Source organism: Hippocampus zosterae, chromosome 11, assembly GCF_025434085.1.
Source record: "Hippocampus zosterae strain Florida chromosome 11, ASM2543408v3, whole genome shotgun sequence".
In the NCBI taxonomy this organism is placed as follows: Eukaryota; Metazoa; Chordata; class Actinopteri; order Syngnathiformes; family Syngnathidae; genus Hippocampus; species Hippocampus zosterae.
In genome coordinates, this window is record NC_067461.1 from 18,375,441 (window position 1) to 18,402,421 (window position 26,981).

General features: G+C 42.2%; 4 protein-coding genes across 6 annotated transcripts in view; 2 read left to right on the forward strand and 2 right to left on the reverse strand.

Moving 5' to 3' along the window:
- Positions 1–417: 417 nt before the first annotated feature.
- On the reverse strand, positions 418–9,190 carry mcfd2 (multiple coagulation factor deficiency 2, ER cargo receptor complex subunit). Its single transcript, XM_052079829.1, has 4 exons — positions 8,985–9,190; positions 8,041–8,199; positions 7,772–7,931; positions 418–1,222 (listed from the first exon to the last, which is right to left on the reverse strand). The coding sequence occupies exons 2-4, from the start codon at positions 8,196–8,198 to the stop codon at positions 1,091–1,093; spliced, it is 450 nt and encodes a 149-aa protein (XP_051935789.1). The 5' UTR covers position 8,199; positions 8,985–9,190; the 3' UTR covers positions 418–1,090.
- A 1,168-nt stretch (positions 9,191–10,358) lies between these two features.
- On the forward strand, positions 10,359–14,225 carry haao (3-hydroxyanthranilate 3,4-dioxygenase). Its single transcript, XM_052079816.1, has 10 exons — positions 10,359–10,559; positions 10,731–10,809; positions 11,318–11,401; positions 12,508–12,614; positions 12,789–12,878; positions 12,953–12,996; positions 13,075–13,220; positions 13,457–13,525; positions 13,893–13,975; positions 14,096–14,225. The coding sequence occupies exons 1-10, from the start codon at positions 10,471–10,473 to the stop codon at positions 14,166–14,168; spliced, it is 864 nt and encodes a 287-aa protein (XP_051935776.1). The 5' UTR covers positions 10,359–10,470; the 3' UTR covers positions 14,169–14,225.
- A 108-nt stretch (positions 14,226–14,333) lies between these two features.
- LOC127610093 (transmembrane protein 229B-like) lies at positions 14,334–18,283 on the reverse strand. 2 transcript variants are annotated; one of them, XM_052079825.1, is made up of 2 exons: positions 18,055–18,283; positions 14,334–16,596 (listed from the first exon to the last, which is right to left on the reverse strand). In XM_052079825.1, exons 1-2 carry the CDS (start codon positions 18,104–18,106, stop codon positions 16,112–16,114), a joined length of 537 nt encoding a protein of 178 aa, XP_051935785.1. In that variant the 5' UTR covers positions 18,107–18,283; the 3' UTR covers positions 14,334–16,111. The 2 variants fall into 2 exon arrangements, with proteins under 2 accessions (XP_051935785.1, XP_051935786.1); XM_052079826.1 differs by having other exon boundaries at positions 14,334–16,593; positions 18,055–18,280.
- A 3,615-nt stretch (positions 18,284–21,898) lies between these two features.
- ttc7a (tetratricopeptide repeat domain 7A) overlaps positions 21,899–26,981 on the forward strand; it is a 52,459-nt gene continuing 47,376 nt past the window's right edge. For both annotated transcript variants that reach the window (XM_052079806.1, XM_052079807.1), the window contains exons 1-4: positions 21,899–22,021; positions 22,663–22,849; positions 25,274–25,437; positions 25,572–25,740. In XM_052079806.1, coding sequence (XP_051935766.1) covers positions 21,965–22,021; positions 22,663–22,849; positions 25,274–25,437; positions 25,572–25,740 — 577 coding nt within the window. In that variant the 5' untranslated portion in view covers positions 21,899–21,964. The remainder of the gene's footprint in view (positions 22,022–22,662; positions 22,850–25,273; positions 25,438–25,571; positions 25,741–26,981) is intronic.

A 26,981-nucleotide genomic window follows, 5' to 3' on the forward strand; every position in this document is an offset into this window, starting at 1 on the left:
ACTACAACCAGAGTCAACAAATTGTTTGAATGAACACCTGACAGTGGCAAGAGAAGACTGCGCATGTTTGTTACTTCGTTAATTGGCTCTCATTCAACTGTGCCAGTATACCCAATAAAGTACACTCATAAAAACACGCCCGGAAGAAAATATATAATGTATTTCTTTATTGCACTTTACTAGTTGCAAGATGGCTTTCAAACTAGTTGCATTAGTTTGTGCTGGTAGAAATCAATAAACAAGAACAATACCATCTCTTGATTACAGATTTTAATAGTTCACATTACAGTGAAAAACCTTTGTTGAGAGAATAACAAATTGTACATTGTCAAAAATCAGATTGATTTGACAGTTTTAAAGACGTTTTCATCTCGAGGCAGCGCATGTGTGTGTGTGGGGGGGGCGGTGTGTGTGTGTGTGTGTGTGGGGGGGGGGTGTACGTGCGTGCTTAGCTTCAAAGGTTTACAAACAAAGAGCAGCAACCAGACGGTCTAAGCCAGCGTTCGAGAGAAAGCATTGCACAGGACGGCACTGCGTTACATTCATTGTGACGGGTTCCTGTCACATATCCGCATAGCCGCATGAAGACAGCGAGGCAGACAGTCATTGGCCCATACGTACTGTATAATTATTTGACAATCATCATCAAGACACAACTTTCAGTAAACTGTTGCAATCACGGCTACTACATATCACTTTTTTGTTTTATGAAACCCGACTGTCCCATCTTCATATGGGAAGAAGCAAGCAATGCAACCTTGACAAGCCACTCCAAAGGGACTGGGAAAAAATGATTTGTGTCAATCAGCCTTTAAAAAGGCACTAATTTTAGGAAACGACAAGAATGGAAAATGTAGAGCTTTTGCTCACATGGGTTCAAAGGGGTACTTTGCCCGTTTTGCCGTTTTAAATTGGCAGATTTGCTGCTCCAGAAAGGAGGGAAAACTTAATTTGCTACCTTCTAGGATCAACTGGTCCTTCCAAAGAGAAAATGGTGCTCTTCCAGGGCACCACTGTGATGGCCTCTGCAGCTTCATGATGACATTGTTGTGGACAAAAAAGTGGAAACAGTATGGTGCTGGGTGATCTGTTATTCCAATGATTTGGCAAACTCTGCGTAGTCAATGTAACCGTCATTGTTTTTGTCATCCTCCCTTAGAACATCATCGATGAGCTTCATTAGCGTTTCCTCTCCTATTGACTGGCTGTCCTCACCTCCCTCCTAAAAAAAAACAAAAACAAAAAACACACAAATAAGTGACATCCATCCATCTTCCGACCCGCTTGATCCTCACTAGGGTCACGGGAGGTGCTGGAGCCTATCCCAGCCGTCTTCGGGCAGTAGGCGGGGCACACCCTGAATCCATTCAAATCAATTGCATTGGGGGAAAACACGCACGCGCACACACGCACGCGCGCACACACACACACACACACACAGGTATTAAAAAAAAAATCCTTGTCTGACCCCCCCCCCCCCCCCCTCCCTCGGTTGGTGTCCGTCCCTCATTCAGCTCGGGTCCTCTACCAGAGGCCAGGAAGCTTGAGGGTTCTGCGCAGTATCCTTGCTGTTCCCAGCACTGCACATTTCTGGACTGAGATGTCCGATGTTGTTCCCGGGATCTGTTGCAACCACTCATCTAGTTTGGGAGTCACTGCCCCGAGTGCTCCGACCACCACAGGCACGACTGTCACCTTTACCTTCCAGCCTCTCTCCAGCTCCTCTCTGAGTCCTTGGTATTTCTCGGGTTTCTCGTGTTCCTTCTTTCTGATGTTTCCATCATTTGAGACCGCTACATCCACTACAACGGCTTTCCTCTGCCCTTTATCTATGATCACGATATCTGGTTGGTTCGCCATTACCATCTAGTCAGTCTGGATCTGGAAGTCCCACAGGATCTTTGCTCTGTCATTCTCCACCACCAAAGGGACATAGACTCCCTGATCCACACAACCAGAATCTACAGCAGCGACGTCGGGGTGTTATTCGGGCTTGAGAAATGTAGTCGGATGGTGACTCAGAGAGGAAAGGTAGTCCGCACTGAAGGGGCCTCACTCCCAGAAGGAACAATAGCAGACATTGAGGACAGCTACAAGTACCTTGGTATACCACAAGCCAATGGCAACCTCGAACTGGCAACAAGGAAAGCGGCTATGGCCAAATACCTCCAGCGAGTGAGGCAAGTCCTAAGAAGCCAGCTCAATGACAAGAATAAGCTATGCCCTGCCAGTGATCAGATACCCTGCAGGAATAATAAGGTGGCCAAAGGAAGAGATTCAGACCACGGACGTTAGGACCCGAAAACTCTTAACCATGCATGGGGGGTTCCATCCCAAATCCAGCACCCTGAGACTGTACGCAAGCCGAAAGGAAGGAGGCCGGGGACTAGTGAGTGTGAGAGCCACCGTCCAGGATGAAACATCCAAGCTCCATGAATACATCAAGGAGAAGGCTCCAACGGATGAAGTACTCAGAGAATGTCTCAGGCAATGGGGAACAGAGGATGAGGCGCTGGAAGAGGGACCATCATGAGAGGACAAACCCCCGATGTACCACCGGACCATAACTGAAGTGGCCGATCTCAAGAAGTCCTATTAGTGGCTAGAGAGAGCTGGCCTGAAGGACAGCACAGAGGCACTCATCCTGGCTGCTCAGGAGCAGGCCCTGAGCACCAGAGCCATTTAGGCCCAGATATACCACACCAGACAAGATCCAAGGTGTAGGTTGTGCAAAGAGGCACCTGAGACGATCCAACCCATAATTGCAGGGAGTAAGATGCTGGCAGGGAAATCCTACATGGAACGCCATAACCAGGTGGCTGGCATAGTCTACCGAAACATCTGTGCGGAGTATGGACTGGAAACCCCAAGGTCAAAATGGGAAACGCCTCCGAAGGTGGTGGAGAATGCCAGAGCGAAGATCCTGTGGGACATCCAGATCCAGACTGACAAGATGGTAATGGCGAATGATATACGTCCTCAGGCGCTGACGGGTATGGCAGCCTCGGTCACACGCTCCCGAGGTATTACCCCTGTTTTTGTCATTTTCGTTTGTTTTTGGCGACCCTGAGCGGCTTACTTACACGAGGGAAAAGTTGCTGCGCATTGGGGAGTCTACGCTCGGTCTTTTTTCACCAGCACACGAAAATCCACAAGGTTTTTCGAAGCTAATCGCGAGCGGAGCGGCTGCGCTGTACGAAGCATGGAAACGCCGCCGGAGGAGGGGGAAGCGAGCCGGCGTGCTCGTCAAGCTCCGGCAGCGCGGATTTTGAACCACGCTCCCATCGATCCATCTTGCTAATCTACGATCTCTGCCAAACAAGATGGATGAACTTCTTCTCCTTACAAAGACCAACAAAACCTTTGCACGTTCTGCTACGCTCTGATTCACTGAAACCTGGCTCAGTAACCGCCACCCGGATTCCGCGCTACATCTACCCGGCTTCCGCCTTCTCCGAGCCGACCGCGACACGTAGCTATCAGGGAAATCGAAAGGTGGTGGGATTTGCTTCTATATCAACGAAGAATGGTGCACTGATGTCACGAAGCTCGACACACACTGCAGCCCGGACCTGGAGTCGCTGTCTTTAAACTGCAAGCCATTCTACTCGCCACGTGAGTTCACCTCCTTTTTACTAGTCGGCGTTTACATCGCGCCACAAGCTAACGCTAACACGGCGATACAAACGCTAGCCGAACAAGTAAACAAACTCGAACTAAAGTACCCAGAGTCACCCCTGATCATTTTGAGCGATTCTAATAGAGCACATCTTAACCGTGAACTTCCCAGATATAAGCAGCACATCGACTGTTTCACCAGAGAAGGCAACATTCTAGACCACTGCTATAAAACAATCAAAAATGCATACCGATCGCCCATGCAGCATTGGGTCTTGAACCGCAATTTAATCCACTTAATACCTCCATACAGACAGAAACTCAAATGTGTTAAACCGATTGTTAAGACTGTGAAAAAATGGACAGATGAAGCAAAGCTAGCTCTACAAGAATGCTTAGACCGCACTGATTGGGGCGTCTTTGAAACTTCAACGGGCACACTGGATGAATACACAGACACTGTAACATCATATGGCAGCCCGGTATTTGTCCAGTGGTTAGCACCTCGGCTTCACAGTGCGGAGGTGCCAGGTTCGATTCCAGCTCCGGCCTCCCTGTGTGGAGCTTGCATGTTCTCCCCGGGCCTCCGTGGGTTTTCTCCGGGTGCTCCGGTTTCCTCCCACATTCCAAAAATATGCATGTCAGGCTGATTGAACACTCTAAATTGTCCCTAGGTGTGAGTGTGAGCCTGGTTGGTTGTTCGTCTCTGTGTGCCCTGCGAATGGCTGGCAACCGATTCAGGGTGTCCCCCGCCTCCTGCCCGAAGACAGCTGGGATAGGCTCCAGCACCCCCCGCGACCCTGGTGAGGATCGAGCGGTTCGGAAGATGAATGAATGAATGAATGTAACATCATACATCAGTTTCTGTGAGGACATGTGTGTACCAACGAAGTCCTTCCGCTCCTTCATCACCAACAAGCCATGGTTTTCTCCCGAACTCAGGCAACTCAGGAAAGAGAAAGAGGCCGCATTTAGAAGTGGAGAGCACTGTACAAACACGCCCGAAACCAATTGACAAAGGAAATTAACATTGCTAAGAGAAGCTATGCAGAGAGGCTGAAAAACCAGTTCTCTGCTAACGACTCTGCATCTGTATGGAATGGCCTGAAAGCAATCACTAACTACTAACTCCATGTACAGCACTTTGTATGCAGTGATGGCTGTTTGAAAGTGCTCTATAAATACTGTTGACTTGACTTAACTATAGAATGCCATCCCCCCCAAACAGTGAACAATAAGGGTCTTGCTAATGAACTAAACATGTTTTTCTGCCGATTTGAAAAGGACACCCCCATTTCCCACACACACACACACCTCTACCAGAAACCACTCTACACCCCACCCTCTTTTTCTCCACTACAGATCCACGAACAGGACGTGAGACGGCTCTTCAAGCAGCAAAAGATCAAGAAAGTTCCGGGGCCCGACAAAGTGTCCCCCTCCTGCCTGAAAGTCTGCGCTGACCAGCTGGCTCCGGTCTTCACGCAAATCTTCAACAGATCCCTGGAGCTGTGTGAGGTCCCATCCTGCTTCAAACAGTCTCCCATCATCCCAGTTCCCAAGAAATCGGCAACATCGGAACTGAACGACTATAGGCCTGTTGCCCTGACGTCTGTGGTCATGAAGTCCTTTGAACGCCTTGTGCTGAACGACCTAAAGAACGTCATTGGACCCCTGCTGGACCCACTCCAGTTTGCCTACCGGGCAAACAGGTCTGTGGAAGACGCAGTCAACATAGGTCTGCACTACATCCTCGAGCACCTCGACGGCACAGGGACCTACGCAAGGATTCTGTTTGTGGATTTCAGCTCTGCGTTCAACACCATCATCCCAGAACTCCTCACCCCCAAACTACTCCACCTCGGTGTGTCCCCTACGATCTGCCAGTGGATCCTCAGCTTCCTGACGGGACGGACACAACAGGTGAGACTGGGAGCAACAACATCATCAATACGCACCACCAGCACTGGAGCCCCACAGGGATGTGTCCTCTCTCCACTGCTCTTCTCTCTCTACACAAACGATTGCACCTCAACAGATCCAGCTGTCAAACTCATAAAGTTCGCAGACGACACCACGGTCATCGGTCTCATCAAAGACGGCGACGAGTCTGCGTACCGCCAACAAGTGAAGCAGCTGGAGCTCTGGTGCAGCCGACACAACCTCGGGCTGAACACGCTCAAGACTGTAGAGATGATCGTGGACTTCAGGAAACATTCTTCTCCACAGTTGCCCCTCACACTATCCAGCTGCCCCTCACACTATCCAGCTGCCACTATCCAACCATTGAGACCTTCAAGTTCCTGGGAATCACAGTCTCCCAGGACATGAAGTGGGAAGTCAACACCATCTCCATCCTGAAAAGGGCCCGGCAGCGGATGTACTTCCTGAGGCTGCTGAGGAAGCATGGCCTGCCACAGGAGATGCTACGACAGTTCTACACGGCAGTCATCGAATCAAACCTGTGTTCTTCCATCACGGTTTGGTTTGGGGCCGCCACAAAAAAGGACAAAATCCGACTTCAACGGACAGTTAGGACGGCGGAGAAAATCGTTGGCACCGCCCTACCCACTCGAGGACTTGCACACTGCAAGAATCAAGACAAGGGCACGGAAAATCCTCCTGGATCCACCGCAACCTGCCCACCACCTTTTCCAGCCACTCCCCTCAGGCAGACGCTACAGATCCATGCGCACCAAATCCAGTAGACACTTAAACAGCTTCTTCCCTCTAGCCATTAACTCCTTAAACAGTCACTGACGTAGTCACTCTTCTTGTACTACAAAATGGTACTACAAAACTACTGGTTACTCTAAAAAGGACACCATCCGAGGGGTGAGATCAGGATTTTTATATATATATATATATATATATATATATATATATATAGTGTGTGTGTGTGTGTGTGTGTCTGTACACCATACTACTCACAAAATAAATAACTAAACATTATAGAACATGTAAGAAAGTAAAATACGGGCATTTACAGGTTGAACATAGTGAAAGGCATTGTCTGAGTATTCAAATGAAATGACCATCGGAAGGACTGACATAATCGTTTTTGGTCCATAAATGGCAATGGAGGAAAGAGTCCGAGATTTGCGTTTTCAAGCAGAAAGTGTAGTCTATTTTGGAAGTTTGCCAGCTCAAAACAAAAATATTTCAGTTGCTTGCACACTCTATGGAGCTTTTATAGCTTCACTGACACAACACCATGAATAGGTACATGTGTCAAGTAAAACAATTATTTAAAATTTTATTTAAAACATATTTATATTAGGTGAAGTCTGCAAAGATTTCATTCATTCTTGAATTAAAAATAAGTAGCGCATTTATGTTAAGTGAAATCCATTAAATGCTTTTTTTATTCCAATAATTGTGGTAAGTCAAACAGTATTCATTTTTGTTTTTTTTTGTAAAAACAAACTTTATTCTTAAATATAACTGCGAAAATTGCACTTGCAATTAAGTGGGATAACCGGGTACCATTTTATGTTCAGCAGGGTTCTCTGTGTCTGCTTAATGTAACTACTAAAGTAACAATTGTAACTTTTAAATTCAAGCAATCGGTAAAGTAACTCAGTCAGAGATCAGTAAAGTGACTAAATGACTCCGGTAGGGTAACTGTGGCAACACTCATGATGCTGCTTGCTCCGCAATATTCTTTTAACAGACCGAGACCATCACAGAGCAGATGCTTTTATATTATACCAAGACTAGATTACACATAGGTAGACTTTATTAATCATCATTCAGACAATTAGGTCAACGTTGGATCATTCCAAAATCATCAGGGGTTAGTTGGCCGCACTGACATTAAAGGGGCTTACCACACTTTTCATTTATCTATTTATTTATTATCTCCCAAAAATTCTTGATCAAGAATGGATAGCAATTTCCACGCAGATATGGGGATTTGCACAGCAAAGAAAAAAATGCTGCATAGTAAGTACCTTTGCGACGCATCTTTGTTCACATCCAAGAATTACAACATCTATAGGAGGAAGTAATTCTTAAACGTTCACATTCATATTTGAATGTGGTGGTGGAGAATGACAGAGCAATTCAGCAATTCTGTTGGCTTCTCATCTTTAAGATGATGAGATCATCATCTTAAAGATGAGAAGCCAACAGACAAATGCTGAGCTCCTACCTCTTTGTGGACGTGTGTGATCGCTGTCGCCAACTCCAGCCCGTCTAACAGGTTGTTGCCATCATAATCGTGCATCTTAAAATAGTGAAGCTGAAGTTCCTGAGGTGACATGTCTTTCTCTGGTTTGTGAATCACACCCTCCAGATGATCCATAATGTGGCTGCAAGACAGGAAATAAATTGCTGCACACAACTCTTATGTGTGTGCGGGGGAGGGGGGGGGGGGTGTCGGAAGTCCACTTGAGTGTGTAAAATCAAAATATCACTCACTCTCTGTCCTGGACCATGTTTTTGTCGAAGCGACCATGACTTGACAAGTGATCCGCATGCGCGTCAATGGGGCGTTGTCCATGATGCTCAGCGTTCTCGCGAGAGTGGACACACAGAAAACAGGAGGTGAAGAATAGGAGGAGACTATGATGTCTCATTCTGCTCCAAGGGACACATGGAGAGACAAAATGTACATGACAGATCAATGTGTTACGGCATAGTGTTGCAATTCAACACTCAAGTAAATAAAACTTTCAGGAAATTATCTTCTCGTTATATAAAGCATTGATTTCCAACCATGGTCTTGCAGCATATCATTGTCCTGTGTTTGTTCATCTATCCATGGCATCGACCTATTGTAACAGGCCTTTATGCTCTTCCATGAGATGGAAGAAGGTGCAATCCTTTCTTTGTACCCACCTGTTACCAAAGCTTTAGTCAACACAGGCCCAAATTTCACACTGCTGAATACATTAAATGTGTGGGTAGATTGAGACCAGATCACCATTATTCCTAGTATCTATACTTAGATGGAAGAAGGTGCAATCCTTTCTTTGTACCCACCTGTTACCAAAGCTTTAGTCAACACAGGCCCAAATTTCACGCTGCTGAATACATTAAATGTGTGGGTACATTGAGACCAGATCACCATTATTCCTGGTATCTATACTTTTTATGACGTTTTTTTGTGAAGTTGTATGTCGTGAACTTTTTTAAAAATCTGACTTGGTTTGAATGGCTTGGGAAACATTTAACTAATTGAATTAACAAAACTCAATTACACGCCGTAAATAGTAGCTGTGTATCATGCAGAATTTAAGGACTACAACACCGGAAACCTTCAGCACAAGGAATATATATATATATATATATAGCGCGTTTGCAGTCATTTGCTGACCCACGGACATAAAATTACGAAAATATATTAATTGCAATGACGTTACCTCAAAGTTGACTGTTGCACAGCAGCTCGCGCGGATCTTAACGTTTGCAGTGCGTTCGGTGTATCGCAGAAATAGGTGGCGCCGAATGAGTTTTCAATCAATTATCACACGGCTGCATATATTCTTACAGGTCAGATTTCGCGGATCGCTGGTAAAGAATAAGCGAACAAAGCGTTGACAGAGCTCGTCACTTGCCGTAGTTCCACTTGTACACGACATCGGATTTTGATTGGTTGTTTTGGCAAAGACTATTGAAGTCAAACAAGATAGTCACCACCATCGGTTTTCGTTCGTTTTTTTGGCAATACCTGGAAACGTAATCAAACCATCAGTCAGACAAGTCTGCAGTAATGTTAAATACTGAAGAGTAGATGCTGCCGATTATTTCATTCTGTTGAACATTAGTTCGACAAAACACGACTCGATTTCAAGTTCACTATCAATGATTGCTTGACAAAACTGGCTTCGGTTCGCTTCTGATAAAACTAAAAAAATTAAAAAAATAAAACAAAACATGTAAACACAATGTGATTAAACCACAAAACACGTATGATTTGTTTTACAAACTCATCAGTTTAGTAAATACCAAAGAGACGTTCTTGGCAAACTATCATTATGGTCTGTTTGAGACTTTATTTGCACGATCCGTATTTGTCCATCATGGTGGGGGTCCACGTTGGGAGGATGAGAGGATAAACTTTTAACATATGCTGGTGTAATTCACAGTTAAACATACTTTTACTAGACTACAGACTACTATATACACATACAGTATATACATATGTGTCTTTTTTTTCTTTTACACAAAGAATATCAAAAATTCATTCAGTGTTTTGGAATCAAAAACCTTTTTGTACATAGATCACGTTTAACTGCAGAAGAAACGCATAAAAACAATAAATCATAGATTGTATGTACGGGTACCTTTGGTAAATTACAGAATACGCCCAGAAATTTTTGTAACAAATCAATTCTAACTTTAGTGAAACTAGGATAGAGAAAGGCGACATCGTACTGTAGGTGGATGGAAGGATGGACGGATGGCTAGATGGAGAAGGTACTCGATTTTGTTGTAACAGTCTCCCCTTGTCAAGGAAGCCTTGTGGGATTTTTTATTTTTTTTTATTTTTTGGATGGGGGGTACAATTTTTGTCCCTGTGAACATTTTTACTGTGGAAACTTTACCCTGTTCATTTCAAAAGACATTTGACAAAAGTTGATAAGGCCGTGAGAGTCATATTTTTTTGGAATGTTACATTATTATTATGATTCAACAACTCTTGTTTTTTTAATCCAAATTGGGCACTGTGAAATATTATGCCTTCATAAAATGCAGGTGACCTTTCACCACCACAAAACTCCTCCTAGTTGCCTACTCCCACTTTTGTATTTTGGACTTTCAGTGACAGTCGGACTGACTGCTTAGTGTATAGAAAGAAAATTGTGGTATATTACAGCAATAACGCCCCAAACTTTGATTGAAATAATGAATAATAGTAATCTTCTTGTGAAAGTGGAGAAGTGGATAGCAGAGAACCAAAACTCGTTCCTGCCACCAGTCTGCAACAAGCTAATGTGAGTAAGCTGCGTTACATTGATTTATGAACAATATTGTTTCGTATGTGGCAACAGAAATGAGATTTCAGAGTTGCAATCATTAAGAAACAGAATAAAATCACACCAGGTCACTAGATTTGAGCCGCCACTGTTTGTTTAAAGAGTTGTTTTTTTTTTAATCTCATTCAGGCACTTTTCCCAGTTAAACATTATGTTTGTTGGAGGACCAAATACCAGGAAGGATTACCATATCGAAGAAGGGGAGGAGGTATTTACAATCATTTTCACAATATTTTGGACATATTTGCAAATAAAACAACCATGCATGACTCCGGTATAACTGCTACTATTAGTCATTTAGTTATAATAAGATAAGATAAGAAATTTTAATTAGCAGAGTAACAATGTTACTCAGAGCGATGTTTACAGATGGTCGACAATCACATCCTCTCCTTTTGGAATGCTTGATTAGTATTCCAGACAATTCCAGACAAATAACAGTTTCATCATGTATGACTGGAGTTGATCAGGTAGGCTTTTTTTTTTAAACAATTCAGATTTGTTTAGCTATGATTTCTGACAAGAATTCTCCAGGACCTCCCAATTGGGTAGAAGCAGCTCTAGCTCAAGACAAACTGTTGCAGGGTTTACTTTCTGCACCTGGATATTATTTGCATTTTGGTCATTGATATGTAACACACACTATTATTTCCACATGATATGGAGGTTATATACAGTATGTTGTGGCAATATTGTATATTGTATATTCCCAACAGCTCTTCTATCAGGTGAAGGGGGACATGTGTCTGAAGGTGATTGAAAATGGCAAATCCAAGGATGTTCACATCAAGGAGGGCGAGGTGAGCTGAAATGGAGAACAAAGCATAAAGAGCAACTAATCAAATGGTGTTGTTATAAGATAAGATAAGAAAACCTTTATTAGTCTTGCAATGGAGAAATCCCCAATTCACAGCAGCAAAGTTATGACAGGAAGAAGTAGAACAACAAAATATAGGAGCTGCTGGAAAGGCAGCCACTCTCGCTGTGCCATTTTGAAGTCAAAATAACTAAATTAACACAACACAACACATAGGACACAGACAGTCTAAATAGGGACCTTGTTTATTCCGAGCGTATATGGGTTCTTTCTGGGTCCCACAGCTAGCAAAAATATTTGCAAAAGTAAAAATACCATCCAAAAATGGAAGTGACGGTGGATGGTAGTTTATTTTCAATGCAGTATGTGACCACCCTGAGATTGACAGTTGATCAGTACAGGGTATGCCCTGAGTCGGCTTGAATGGGCTCACATTTCCATTCATAAACCGTTGTGGAGAGTCAATCCACTGGACCCAAACAATGAAGCTTAGCATTAACAAGCTGTACTGCGGTTCAGTTCAAGAACCAGACAACTCATGACAAGCAAGCTTTTCCATGGGAAATTCCATATATTATGCATTTTCTAAACTGGCACTGACATTAGCCAAAAGGCAGACGTCAGACACTCACAGAGCACATATTGAGACAGACACCCATTCACACTCACATTCACACCGTCACTGAGTGGAACCTGAACCCATGTTGTCTCAACAACATCAGTGACCTACTATTATCGATCCATCCATTTTAAGGGGGATGCTGGAGCCTATCCCAGCTGCCCACCGTCAGACCTACTATTAATCCATTTTAAATATTCGGACAAATAATATATCCACTTACATGCATACCTGCAATAGTTGGAATATTCAATTTATCCCGGTAAAATACAATAACTCACCAACTCAGTCTGAACATGTTCAACAAAAAGATCCCTGAGTCTGGACACAACAAAGGCATGGAAATATTTATCTTTTTTTTTCATTTGGCTTTTATCATATGCCTTTGACTGAGATGGGGCATCATAATGGTCTATATTGTAGCAGTTAAATTCACAGCCCTCCCCTGAAATCGTCTTTTCCATTTTCAGATGTTTCTGCTGCCTGCTCGGATCCCCCACTCCCCTCAGAGACAGGCCAACACTGTGGGACTCGTGGTCGAGAGGAGACGGCTGCCGACTGAGACCGACTGCCTCAGGTGATGTAATGAGCCTATTTGGAAAAGGATGGCAAATGAAAACGACAAAGACAGAAAGGAGATTTCCAAGCATTTTGTATTGAATGATTTTGTTTTGCCATGATGCAAAAATGCATGTAGATTTATATGGTTCAAAGTCATCTCGTTGACACAATCATGTGCTGGTGCCTTCAGATACTACGTTGACAACACAACTGACATCCTGTTTGAGAAATGGTTCTACTGCGAAGATCTTGGAACCCAACTGGTGCCAATAATCCGAGAGTAGGAAAAAAAAAGCTTATTTTATGATTGCCCGCACTTCGCTGCATTTCAACCAAACTTCCTTCCATGATAAGGTTCATGGCATCAACTCAGTACAAGACAGGAAAACCTGATCCGAGTGAGTTGCCGTTTCAGATCTGCAATTATTTAGCCTTTTGAGAATTCTGTTATCATTATTGTTTTGCGGGGGGAACAGGCGAAGTCTTCGCGGAGCCTCCATTCCAGATGAACAACATGAATGTGATGTCGCCCTTCTGCTTTAAGTCCTGGATGGAAAAACAAAAGCCATTCCTTGCCAATGGCAACCCCATTAATGTGTTTGGAGCTCAGTTTGAGACCGAGGTACAATGTTGTCACCTCATCGACCATAATTGCAACCTTTCATTCCAATAAGCAACCCTGAATATCTGGATAACATCAATAACATATACTCACTTGCCACATTAGCTACCCCTTGTTATATCGAATATATGATGACATACAAGAAAGATTTTGAATGACGATGTCAAAGAGGTGCCAGCAATTGTACAATATGAAACACCAACACGAAATAATGCAGCTATGTGTGACCCTGACAGGCAACTATGTTTGGACGCGGTTCGTCTGACTCATCCTTACCACAAAGTGATGTATGGATTTGGCAACTGGTAAGTTCTCTGCATATGTTGCTTTTTGCATAGCTTCATGCTCTTGTGCAGCAAAATCAAGACCAAAATCATTCATACCATTGCCACATTTGGAATCAAAGCAGAATTAAAATACAGTACAATAACTTTGTACATAATGGAATTATGATACAAATTCAAAAGGCCTACCTTGGAAAAATAGTTTGAATAATTTAAGACATGGAACTGTATATATGAATGCAAAAACATGAAAATCACTTCAAACCACAGATTACAATCTTTTTTTCACTCTCTTGTGTCATTTGCACCAAAAACAAAGCCCACATTCACTGAACACAATTTTACCATTAGTCAAAATTGTATCGCTCATTCTGCTTTTCACCATCAGGAGGGCTCGTCAGTGGTGACCATGAATGAACAGGAGTTTCAGCTCTCTGTGGGAGACAGTTTACTCATTCCCGAGCACACCGAGTCAGTACACCCGTCTTATTTGCAATGTTCATTCTTATTCAGATCATTCATTAAATTCACATGTATGACTTCAGTGGTTATGATTTTTAATACAGTATGTTTTCATATCTACTGCTGTAGGTACAAGTGGAAGCGAGATAAGGAGACTGTTGCACTGGTTGTGGTTCAAAACCCTGAGCGTAAAAGACCCTGATCAGACCTGCCGACGAAAACTCTCAACGTCGAGCAAACTGCAAAATTAAAAAACAAACAAATAAATAAATAGACGTAGACACGAGACATGTGAAATTTTTGGATTAGTTGTATTATTCCATAAGTTGCTCATAATATATGAGCTTTGTCTGTTGAATCACTATAATGAACAAATGTTGTCGCATTAAACTAACACAACACAAACAATCTTATGATTCTACGTGCTTTTTGTACACACCACGTCAAATCCACAGTGCAGGGTGGAAAAAGTATGTGAAACTCGGCCACTGACTAATCTGTGTCAGGAGTCAGCGATGGTTGGCGTATCCCGATGGATCCCATGCGGTGCACTATTCAAGGTTAGGCGACACAAATTTTACCCTAGTGTGTAATTTTCTTCCGCAGTAAACAAATTTGATGAAACTTTGTCTGCATGTCCCCAAATAACCTAAAAATGTATATAGTGTAGGTCAATATAAATGTCCCAGTTAGATTTCAACACTTTTTGAGTGGTGAAAAAGTAATTATGCGTCATGTAGCTTAATGCTGCCTAATATTCGAAAACTGCCATCAAGGATCACCAAAATGTATGTTGACGTCTCCAATTATGCTCACTTCAACCTCTGAAAATATTAAAAGCCCCAATATTTATGATTTTATGGACAATAGGCACTCACGAGAGTAAGCTTATGTCACTCGAAGAGAAAAAGGCTTCATCCATAAATTCCAGAATGGGCATAATGTCCGCAATACTGTTACGTTTCGGACAAGCCGAATTAAGGTTGGACCCCAAAGTGTAGACGTCAACAAGGTCTCTGTTGCAAAAATATGTTTTTTAATACAAAAATCACCACGACTAAGAGATAACATAAAGTGCTGGTCAAAACAAGGACCAGAGGGCACAAAAAACGAACAACAAAAAGCGCTTGCACAAAAGGCAAGGGAGGAAAATAAGGACCGCGAAGACAAACAAAAACAATGTATCAAAATACACAAATAAATAAAATATTTTTCAGTAAGGCCCTAATAGGCTGCTGCGGATAAGACTCAAACAAATCACACCTTTGTTTCGTTACACTTTTAATGTCTTCGAGACAAACAGCTCAACAGAAGTATTTTTTCACACAAAAGTAGCTACTGTTCTATGATAAAGCAAAATTTAAATGGAATTAGATCTATATTTTATTCATATATACCGGTTAGCATCTCAGTGTTCAAACAATCAGTGTCAAAATGTACAATTCATGTAATAGTTATTTAACAAATTCAACTATCACATTTATTTCTCTTGTTGGTTTATTGGCTGAGAATGCTGTAAATGACCTAAGATTAGATGTCCGTCCAAATCTCAACAGAAGATTTTGTTATGATATCCATTCATCCATTTTCAGATCCGCTTATCCTCACAAGGGCCGTGCTGGAGCCTGTCCCAGCCGTGTCCGGGGCAGTAGGCGGGGCACCCTGAACCGGTTGCCAGCCAATCGCAGGGCACACATAGACGAACAACCATCCGCGCTCATATTCACACCTAGGGACAATTTAAAGTGTTCCATTAACCTACCACGCATGTTTTTGGAATGTGGGAGGAAACTGGAGTACCCGGAGAAAACCCACGCAGGTAAGGGGTGAACATGCAAACTCGACACATGAAGGCCGGAGCTGGAATCGAACCCTGAACCTCCGCGCTGTGATGCCGACACGCTAACCAGTCGACCACCGCACCACCTTTGTTCTGATATAGAATAATATTAACATAAATTTGACTAGATTATTATAATGAGAAGCCAATCACACATAGAAAATTAGTCCAACATAAAGGCTTACAAAAACAATGGGAAAAAAAACCCATAAACTTGCTTTGGTGTGGTTTGTTCCAAAATGAGTGAAATAATTCGTGAGAGCAGCTGTTGGAAACAAATTTTTCCAGATGATAACAATAGAGGTTCACTTGCACATTCTTACCCTCAGAGTGTTTTTGATCACATGCTGCTCTGCGATGAAAGCCGCAACCGCCCAAGGTAGCGAATACTCCAGAGTCACCACTCCACCCAGATTATATTTATAACCTGAGTAGTCCCAAGGACAAGCCCCCAGCAGCCTGAGCCCACTGCCCCAGCTGAACTCCCACAGGTAGATGAAGAGTGTATAGGTTATCAGACGCACAGAAAGTGGTTGGCGATGAGTCAGCAGCCATCCTCTCAGACTCTCCATGAGGTAGATCGCAGTGGCGTACATTGGCAGCGCCCATAGGCTGCTGTATCCCATCATCCTCCTGTCCTGGATGCTGCACCAGTCCAACACAGCGGTGAAAGTCACCTCACAGAGGCAGCCGTGCAATGCATAGACATAGAGGCGAGCCAAAACGGGCAGGGAACGTGTGGAGACACTCCCGCTAAACTCTGATGGGTCATCACTTCCAACATGTCCTGCTACAAAGAAAATATTGTTAGTGCAACTTAGGGTGGGGTGTGGCAAAACAGAAATAAAAACATGAAAAAAAGAACCCAAAACAAAACAGTAATTACAAATTTAATACTGCATAAAAAAAGGGAAACCCGTTATTATTGCTCATAGAACAAATATGCTATTTCCATTCATCTACTGTCTTGTTCTTGTCAGAGTGCACACTGCTGATTGCAGAAAATGCAGCTAGTGACAGTATGGCCAGACAAAGAAACTCAAATACTGTACTAAGTTGCACCATTTTATTTTCACTTTTGTTAACTTCTCAATTTAGGAGTAGGTCTCCCACTGAGTCCCCACTGCAGATCCAAATGAAAAAAAAAATGGCAGCTAGTTGTTGAAGAAATGCTTGTCTACTAGGTTGCTTCTGTCCAGGTGCCCTTAAGCAAGGCATTGTCCCGACTACCCTATGTCCAGGGGTGTAGCACCCTTTAAGGCTTGCAATTTACCTGTATAAATGCCCTATGTGCATGCCAATCTCATCACTTTAGCCCCAGCAAGTCAATGTCTGCTTTCCTAATGTTAAGCATGTGTGTGCTTTCACCGCACTGATTTTAATGCCAATGAGGGATTCCGCAACGTTGGCCCGAATTTGACTACGTTCCATCACATAACAGCACACAACAGCGCAAAAGCCCTGTTACCCCCAATTCTACCTGTGTAAAGTCTAGGAAAACACCAAATGAAAGAAAACTCCACCCATGCGCACAGTTAAACTGAGCTTTGTGCTACATTTGCGCTGGGAACGAAAACAGGGCCTTGAATCTCTCCCTGTATGTGTGATTTGATTGTAAGAGTGGTGTACAAAACAAAGTATACGTTCGGGGGTTAGATTAATTTCCCATTATGGCACTATCTTGAGTATTAACATAGAACTATTGGATACCAGAAATGTCTCCTTCGGACTGACCAAATTCTATTGCAATGGCAGTTAAAAGTACTCTTTTGTCTCCTTTACAGGAATGGAAAATGATAGGGAGGCATTGTTTTAATAATTTCATGTCACTTGGACTGCCCATCATCCACTTCCACTCTCCCAAATTTTCAATGTTATTGACGCTACGCTATACACACATTCCAATAGCTGCAACTCAAGGACTGACCGTCTTATGTGTCTTCTCTAACTAGGATTAATGAGACAGTAGGTCATCTTAGCAGATCAAAGACTCCGAAGATGAGCACTCGCATTGAGAAATCAAAACCCAAACAAATTAGTCATATTTCATGGCATCTCCATTGCGTTTCCTTGCCACAAAGTTAAGTACAATGCGATGACTGTCGCTCCGTCACTTAATTTTCCCAGTGGCAATGAATGCTGTTCAAGTTGCCAACTGTGCCAACTGTTGCCAAATCAAGTTGCCAACTGTGAACATGTGCAGTCATTCAACATGAGTTAACGTGACATTAACAGCCATAACTCTCACCTGAGTGGCCGCCACCTTGTGCCTTCCTCTCATGTAGTATTCTCGCCTCCATCCTCAGACAGCATGTGTTTCTCCTGTGACTTTTTAATCCCTAGTGTGTGTGTGTGTGTGTGTGTGTGTGTGTGTGTGTGTGTGTGTGTGTGTGTGTGTGTGTGTGTGTGTGTGTGTGTGTATTTTGAGCTAAACATTAAGCTGATCCATGTTAGACAGAGAAGTGCCCATCCCGGGCTGAGATCGAGAACAGATGGATGGACTTAGCAAAGCAAACCTGGACCACTTGATAAAAATTGTGTGGCCCAAATGCCAATATCGATTGCAAAGTTGCTCATGTGAATGTTCGCTTTCACAACTTGAACAAATGTGCCCATCCTTGTATTGATGTGTGCTGTACACCAAACACACAGTCATGTACTGTGTATTGTGCAGAAGCTCCATTGAGTACAATCGGTGTGTCATTATCAGGTAAGTTTCAACTGAACAATAGACCCTTAGAAGCTAGACATGCTAGTCAAGTGAATGAAAGTTAACAATTGCCACTGCACGCTGTTCACTTTACAGAATGAGCAGTTAAAATCGCTTTATAGATTGGGTCTACTGCAGGCCCATTAACTACAAAACACACTCCAGATCTATAGCAGCAAAGCTAAATGCTACATTTACCTGAAAGAGTCACTTCGACACAAATAAAAGTCATGTGGAAAACAGGTTGTCGAGTATAATTCCATGCATGTAATGTTGCCATGTGAGCCAGTGCCAATTTAGTGTGTTTATTTAGTGTGACCACCGAAAACCAGTTTGAAGAATGATAGCCCTCCAGATCAGAGTCCAGGGAGTCGGTAAACATGCACATGAAAGGAGAATATGCCAATACATCACAGTCAATGACCATAAAGTTATCAAGCTATCAACGGTTGGATGCTTGATACAAAATTTGGTTTCGGTTATTAGCGGTCTCCTTGTGGGGAACGTCCTCATTTGGATACCAATTTTAATATGAATATCAAAATAACTACAAATAACTAATAATATTTAGCCATCTGTGCTAGGCCCCGACGACTGGTGAACCTAAACATTGTGAATTTATTGTTTATTGTTCGTTGTATGAACTATTTTTGCTCCATGTACAGCACTTTGTATACAGCGGTGATTGTTTTAAACTGCTCTATAAATACAGATGAGTGGAGTTGAGTTGAAATGAGTTGAACAGGTTAGAAAACGGTCACTGCATGGTAGGATTTTACTGTTAGCAGAGTTCATAATACCTCGAATAACATTTATTCAACACACTGATTACTGTGTGAAGCACTCATTTCCAAAAGGAGAGAAAATTTTGAAGAGACAGCTCTTGTCATGACATTCAGTGTGTACAGACTGTAAATTATTGTTAAACATGTTTGGATCGATCTTTTACTGTTACCATGCCAAACAAATGTTTTCCTGCACGTCAGTTAATGTATATCGGTTCATTATAATATTTGCCAATTCCTATAGTATCAGAAATAGAGATCCGCTTTGCCTCAGAACTAGTGATGATTGTAAGTACCGTACATGTAATCTATTTTTGTCCCTATGTTAGGTCTAGCCAAAGCGCAGTCTAACTGTACTCATGGGTGGAATTTACTTTGTTTTGGTATTTTTGTAAATGGGTGCTGTTACAAAGGGGAGTTTGCGCTACTGTGGGAGTGAACAGGGCCGACTTGTTTCCCGGACAATGGAAGCAGCTCATCCTTCCCTTTGAATTCAGCGCAGGAAGCACACACACACAAATTACGTGGCTGGAGTCCATGCAGATTGACCTGTGCAAAGTACATTCATAGGAAATGTAAGCTCTCCATTTGTAGATGATGTAAATGTGGCCAAGGTGATGACAGATCACCACTGTGAAGTCCGCACTTGGAGACCCTCTACCATTTGTTCGTGTCCATGTGTGGCTCCCTCTAGTGTTCAGGAGGGAAATTATGGGTGGGGATATCTTACCCAAGGGTAAATATGTTAGCTGTACTATCATACAACATTACGGAGCGAGAGGTGCTATATACATTATCAATTCGCTGTCTTGACTTAGTACCATCAGACTTTTTCAAAACTATTGTAAAATCTGTGCAAACCAATTTTCAGCTACAATTCAACTGCTCACTTCAGTCAAGCGAGCTACGTCTACCCCTTAAAAATAGGCTCTGTCAAGCCCCTTCCAAAAAAAGACAATGCTGGATTTCTCTATGTGTTTGTCTTATTAGATTTCAATAAAGCATTTGATACAATTTATCACAATACAGTGTTAACCAGGTTGGAAACTTGGATACTTGAAGCAAAGGAGTTACTTTGTGACCATTCAAGTTTTGAATCAGATCGAATGACCATGACATGTGAGGTGGCTCAAGGGTCAGTCCTTGGACCCCTTCTGTTCAGTCTTTTTATGTGACCTTTGGGTCAAATACTTCACATGTTTTAATGTTGGTTATTACAGTTATGCAGATGGCACACAGCTATATCTCTCAATGTCCCCAAATGACAGCAGTTTAATCAACGTACTGTACAGTGTAACTGTCTATACCAAAATAAACGGAGGTAATTGTTTTTGCAATAAAGAAAAGATGGTTGCACCTGAAGTCACTGTCTTTAGAAAGCAAAGACCAAGTTTGAAATGCTAGGCTCAGACCTGACAAATACAAATAATTTGCACAAATTTTGCAAGACATTCGGTTAAAGTCACTGTACGCACAGCAACAGCACTTGTGGCTCTCTGCCGCGATTTTTGCAACTACAGCTACCTTTTTTCACATCTACAAGTAATTTTTTTTGCAACAACTACAATGTTTTTTTGTTGTTGCTCCAATTAGAAACGTGATTGTCTACAACTAAATTTTCTTTTGTACATCAAAAATTTACCCTTGCCAAAACTGCAATTTTATTTATTTATTTTTTTACAACTACCGGTACAAGTTACTTTTGCACCAGATATACCTCAAACTACATATTAGTTTGGCTACAACTACAAGTTTGTTTTCTATTGGTAGTAGTTACATTTGCATCATTGATCTTGATATTAAACAAACCATCTTATGGTTACCTGATTGCTTCATAGATATGGGGGGTGTGGGAGTCCTCTGTTATTCGTTGAAAAAAAAGTAGTGTACACTGTAGTGCCACCTTGTGGCAACTACAGTATATTGAAACGGAGTTCAGGAGATTCATTTATTCAAGGCATCGCGTTGCCCCCCTCCCCCACAAAAAAAGAAAAGACAACAAACGTTATTTGCTGCTATCTTGTGCCATCTACAGGCAATTACAGTATAAACCTTTTTGGGTGAGCGTCAATTACTCATTGAATGCCGCAACTCACCTGAGTGAGACAAATAAGGGGAAAAATACGTAAACAGATTAAACTAATAATTCATGTGATTTAAATGTCAATCTGTTAATTTCTCTTCCCCAATTTACAAAACATTTAAAAATTAAAACCCCGATGTTGGGATGTGCAAAACGTTGACAACAGAATACAATAATTTGCAACGTCTTTTCAACCCATATTTAGTTCGATACATCACAAGGAAGACATTTAATGTTAAATTGATAATTTATCAAATAAACATGATCAGTTGGTCATTTTCAACATCATACTGTCTTGTCTTTGCAATACGCATTAGTTGATTTTTTGAAAGTTACATTTTAAAGGTCAAATGAACAATAATCTAAAATCTACAATTGAAGTAAGGCGGGATTCGGTTATTAAAAGCAGATTTGTTCAAGTAGAGGTGTCGTACTAGCTGCCAAAAGTAAAAGTGAATGACGTTTAGCTAGATGCCCAGTATCTCTACTCGACAGCAGGGGGCGCTAAAGAGCCTTCACGACCTAAGAACTGCAAACAGCGAACTCTTGCACTGGGAAAAGGGATTTTCTCTGAAAGCAAATGTCAACTTCCCAGAGAGAAAATGACCCAGCAAAATCCTTACTCAGAAGACTTGAGGTTTTATTTTATTTTATAAAGTAGCTGGCGTTGACTTCTGTAATAGTTCGTGTCTGTATACCTGTTTTGTACTAGAACAAACGCAATTTTAGAGTTGGGGGAGTGTATCTAATCCAGTGTGTTATTTTTTGTTCCTTTTTCAGTTATGTTAGTGATCGTTTGATCCTTCCCTGGAAGTGACTGATTGACTTAAACCAGCCTTGAAATATTGCCGAGCCCGGTCAGACGTTGGAACAAGTTGCAAACGAACAATGTGGAAATGAGGTGTCGTTTTCAATGAGCGACGACCTTTTTACCGTATTTCATGCATGTTCTATACACACTCTGTTTGGACACACAACTATTTGCATTGCTGTTTTTGCAGTTTGTTCAGGTCTTCCCGATCCACTTAAGGTATTAACTGAAAAAAAAAGCTTAAGAGCAGGTGCCGAATACACTCCTGACTCCTTAAGCCACATACAGTATATACGTTGAATATACTAAATCTCGTTTTGATAATATATATAAATTGATACTGTACTCAATTATCACAGCATTCTTCCACAGAGTAATTTAAAACTGTAACTCCCGCACACACACACCACCACCACCACCCATCGCACACCGCACGCTCCAAAGTACTTTTTTTTTTCTCCTTCAAGTCTGCAGTGACTCCCATCGTCTCCGGGGAGTACAGTCAACACCGGGAACGAGCTGCTATGGCCTCCAGGATCTCCTTCACCCAGTTGCGGCTAGAAGCGGAGCTGGATCGGTACCGGGCTGAGTGCCAGTGGGACAGAATTCCTCCAATCGTCGAACACATGCAGGCTGCACGTATGCACGAAGATGGTGAGTGCACGTGTTATCCCCAAGTTTTACTTTATACAGCCCGACTTTTTCTGGCAGTGGTCGCAAAATACATTTTTTTCCCTTGCCTGCTGCGGTCGAGTCGATTAAGATAGTAGTACAGTACTAATGTTTGTGTAACTGTAGTATGTACACGAGTTGAACTTTGTACTGTTGACAGCATACAGTACGGACTCGTAGCTGGCAGGTATTTTTGAATGGCTCAGTACCTCGACAAAACATGTGTGTGTGCGTGTGTGTGTGTGTGTGTGTGTGTGTGTGTGCGTGCGTGCGTGCGTGTGCGTGTGCGTGGGCGTGTGCGTGCGTTTGCGTGTGCGTGTGCGTGTGTGTTTAATGGACTTTACTAAACATACTGCAGTTTTGACAGCAAATTTGACATGAATCACAAGAATGCAAATTTAGAGCTAAAAATGTGCTGGCGGCGACATGACAGATAAGGCAAAGGAAAGAAAGACGTTGGAAAAAAAGTATATATAAATATACTGTACATACAAATGTCATTTCAAACATGCATCATTTTGGGCTTGGTTTGGCAGACACAAACAGGTTCGAATTATAATTCAAAGTCCTTATAAAATGCGGCATAAAATGTTTTGTAATTATCAATTGTATACTTATGAGAGCAAACCTGTGTATATAGATTTATTATGTAGATTTTTTTCTCATTGACGTCTTAATTACTCTTTTTATAAAGAAACCAAAAACAACATGCTCATACGGCAAATGTTTATCACAGGTTAATCTTGCCACATCCCTTTGTAGTTTTGTGGTGAGGGATTGGTTGTTAGTTTTCAGTTTTTAAATATGTCTGCAGTTTCCTGTGAAGAGTTTGTCATTCATAACATTGTAATTTTACCAACATGAGTGCCAAGATTGTATGGACAGTAGCTAGGCTTCAAATTACTCTACAAATTCTGAGTAGCAGTGAATTTTTATTGGGTAAATAAATATGAAACTTCTGGTTGTAAATGATTTTCATGTGGAAACTTTCTCTGATAGATTTTGCACTTGGAAATCAGGCAAAATGTGCAATGACAGCCTCTTATAATGATGACACATGTGCACTATATTTTTACGAAATGTTACAAAGTTACACATCCTCAAAATGTAATAATAAAAAAACACACACACAATGCAATTTTTTTCTGCCTGTACATCATCCAAATAAAATCCATGTTTGAGCTAGTTGTCCAGGCAGCCTTAGTTAACAACAGCTGCACCCCCAGGAACCTTCAGGCAGTAGGTGGGGTACACCCCGAGCTGGTCGTCACCCAATCACAGGGCACACATAGACGAGCAACCGTATACACTTGTAATAAACAACAATGAATTCTGTCCAATCCACTGAATTCTTAACGATTAAAAATATCATGCCCACCCATACAAGAAATCATTTGTTGGAGAAAAGAAAATTGTTGAAGAAATATGGTGACAATCAAAACAATCTAGTTAGGGGAAAATATATACACTGATCCATCCATCACACGTCGGGACAACTTAGAGCAGGGATGTCAAACTCATTCTTGTCACCGCTTTACCGTCACAAGGGTCGCTGGGTATGCTGGACACTATCCCAGCTGTATTTGGGCAGGAGGCGGGGGACACCCCGGACCGGTTGCCAGCCAATCGCAGGGCACACAAAGACGAACAACCACAGGGACAATTTGGAGTGTTCAGTCAGCCTGCCACACATGTATTTGGAGAAACCGAAGTATCGGGAGAAAACCCACACAGGCATGGGGAGAACATGCAAACTCCACGCTGGAATTGAACCCGGTACCTCTGTACTGTGAGGTCGATGCACTAACCACTTGTCCACCGGGCCGCCTACCCAACAACCACTTTGTTGTTTTTTTAATTCAGGAATTCAAATTACTTAATATCTATACAGACATTCTGCATCTTTGAAAAGACATTCATTTAAATCTTGGTGGGCATCAAGAATTATTGTTACACATTGGTTTACTAATCATGATAGAAACATATAAAAAATGTTGGTCAACAAATTTAGGGCAGCTTTGGCATAAAGGTGGTGGTGGTGCTGGGTTCAAGTGTCAATAAAGTGTCAATAAAGTGTCAAGACATAAACACTGCTGACTGAACTGGCATTTGAACACATACAAAACACTGAACAGGAGTGTGCGTCTTGAAAACCGCCCGGCCTAGAGTATGTGTAAACTGTATGCAGTATCCTGATTTAGAGGTTACATTTCAAAGCATCACGGAAGATAGAAGCAGTGGCTTTAAAACCATTCCAAAACTGTGTCTACTCCAGGACTGTGTCCACTCCTGAGATTTTACAACATTTATTAGACTGTGTGTGAGAGAAAGACATATAACCCGTTTACCTTGAGCGTGGACTTTCTGGAAACTGTTCACCGTTACTTTTTTATATCCCGCCTTCAGATGATTATGGGACACTGCTGTTGGCAGAAGCACTGCTGGAAGAGTCCCTGCAGGAAAATATGGACCTGCTAAGGAGTTCCACACCTTTGATGGACAAAATGCAACCAAAATTATGCCGGGCTAAAAGCTACCTCAACATCATCCTAAGCCGAGGCCGTCTCAGTGTAAGTCAAAATGGTTTCCTTTCAAGAGCTTTTCGTTCCTCTTTGAATATTACACAACACTTTCCAATTTAAACAATGTGGGAAAAAAAACATTTAAGACATACTGTATCTAATTTTTCCGCCTTCTCCACCAGCCCCGATATCTGAATGAGGCTCTACTGCTGATGGCCAAAGTGCATTATGTGCAGGGTTGCCATCGCGATGCCCAGGGAATGTGTGCAAGGGTGGAACTGGAAGAACTAATGCAGGACGATCAACCCACCTACCACCTCCGCCTACTGGCTGAGGCCTTTGTCATTAAAGGTACTCCTTGTATACAAAGCTTCCCAAACGTACACATTTCAAACAGCATTGATACATTTCACATCTCTACGAAGGAGATTATGGGCCACGCTGAAAAAAAGGTTGTCTGCAGTCAGACCCAAATCTGTATGGTTCTTCATCTGCACTAACAATATTTACCGGTACATAATCGCTTCAAATTACTGATACTGATGATCATCCAGCGGCCCGGTAGTCCAGTGGTTAGCACGTCGGCTTCACAGTGCAGAGGTACCGGGTTCGATTCCAGCTCCGGCCTCCCTGTGTGGAGTTTGCATGTTCTCCTCGGGCCTGCGTGGGTTTTCTCCGGGTGCTCCGGTTTCCTCCCACATTCCAAAAAACATGCATGGCAGGCTGATTGGACGCTGTAAATTGTCCCTCGGTGTGAATGTGGGCGTGGATGGTTGTTCGTCTCTGTGTGCCCTGCGATTGGCTGGCAACTAATTCAGGGTGTCTCCCGCCTACTGCCCGAAGATGGCTGGGATAGGCTCCAGCACCCCCGCGACCCTGGTGAGGATTAAGCGGTTCGGAAAATGGATGGATGGATGGATGGATGATCATCCAAAGTTAATTTGCAAAAATACTGAGTGTTTCATTTCATTCTCATAATATTACATCTAGAAATAATATTGCAACTTAAATCATGAAAACATACACACCATAAAGACTTTTTAAAAATTTCCACCTGTATTTTTGCAATATTCCAACTTTAAACTTGAACGTACTGTACACAACTTTTTATTGTGAAAATGGGACACTCTCATGATGTTTTATTTATTTATATGTTTGTTTGTTTGTAAGGTGGCCCGAATATTCGTTTGTATATTTTGGGATCTTATACTAACAAATATCTGTCCAGATCGAAAGGCAGAATCGAATCTGAAGAAAGAACTTCAAGTCCCCAAAAATAAAAATGGAATATTCTCCATGCCTGTACGTCCTTTCAGCTCTGCATCGTAGACACTGAGTTTTTATTTACTGTAAATAACCTGAGTAAGATCAGGTACAGTGTGGCTATGAATGGTTTTGAATTTAAAAAAAAAAAAGCCCAATACTTTTGTCTTGGGCGGAATTTCTAAAGTCAAACCAATCTGGCCAATGCTGACTCTTGACATTTGGGGGGGGGGGGGGGGGGGGTTTCTGGTCCTTTTTCCCCCTTCCCTTTTTCAAGTTATGGTATTTTTACATTTGGTGAATAAAGGAAAATACAGTACTGCACATAT

Coding starts and splice junctions, on each gene's coding strand:
- mcfd2 (XM_052079829.1), bottom strand. CDS start 8,198: ATGAGACATCATAGTCTCCTCCTATTCTTCACCTCCTGTTTTCTGTGT. Junction 7,932..8,040: donor AACATGGTCCAGGACAGAGA/GTGAGTGATATT, acceptor CCTGTCTTGCAG/CCACATTATGGATCATCTGG. Junction 1,223..7,771: donor TCACACACGTCCACAAAGAG/GTAGGAGCTCAG, acceptor GTTTTTTTTTAG/GAGGGAGGTGAGGACAGCCA.
- haao (XM_052079816.1), top strand. CDS start 10,471: ATGAATAATAGTAATCTTCTTGTGAAAGTGGAGAAGTGGATAGCAGAG. Junction 10,560..10,730: donor CCAGTCTGCAACAAGCTAAT/GTGAGTAAGCTG, acceptor AATCTCATTCAG/GCACTTTTCCCAGTTAAACA. Junction 11,402..12,507: donor TTCACATCAAGGAGGGCGAG/GTGAGCTGAAAT, acceptor TTCCATTTTCAG/ATGTTTCTGCTGCCTGCTCG.
- LOC127610093 (XM_052079825.1), bottom strand. CDS start 18,106: ATGGAGGCGAGAATACTACATGAGAGGAAGGCACAAGGTGGCGGCCAC. Junction 16,597..18,054: donor ACAAGGTGGCGGCCACTCAG/GTGAGAGTTATG, acceptor TTTTCTTTGTAG/CAGGACATGTTGGAAGTGAT.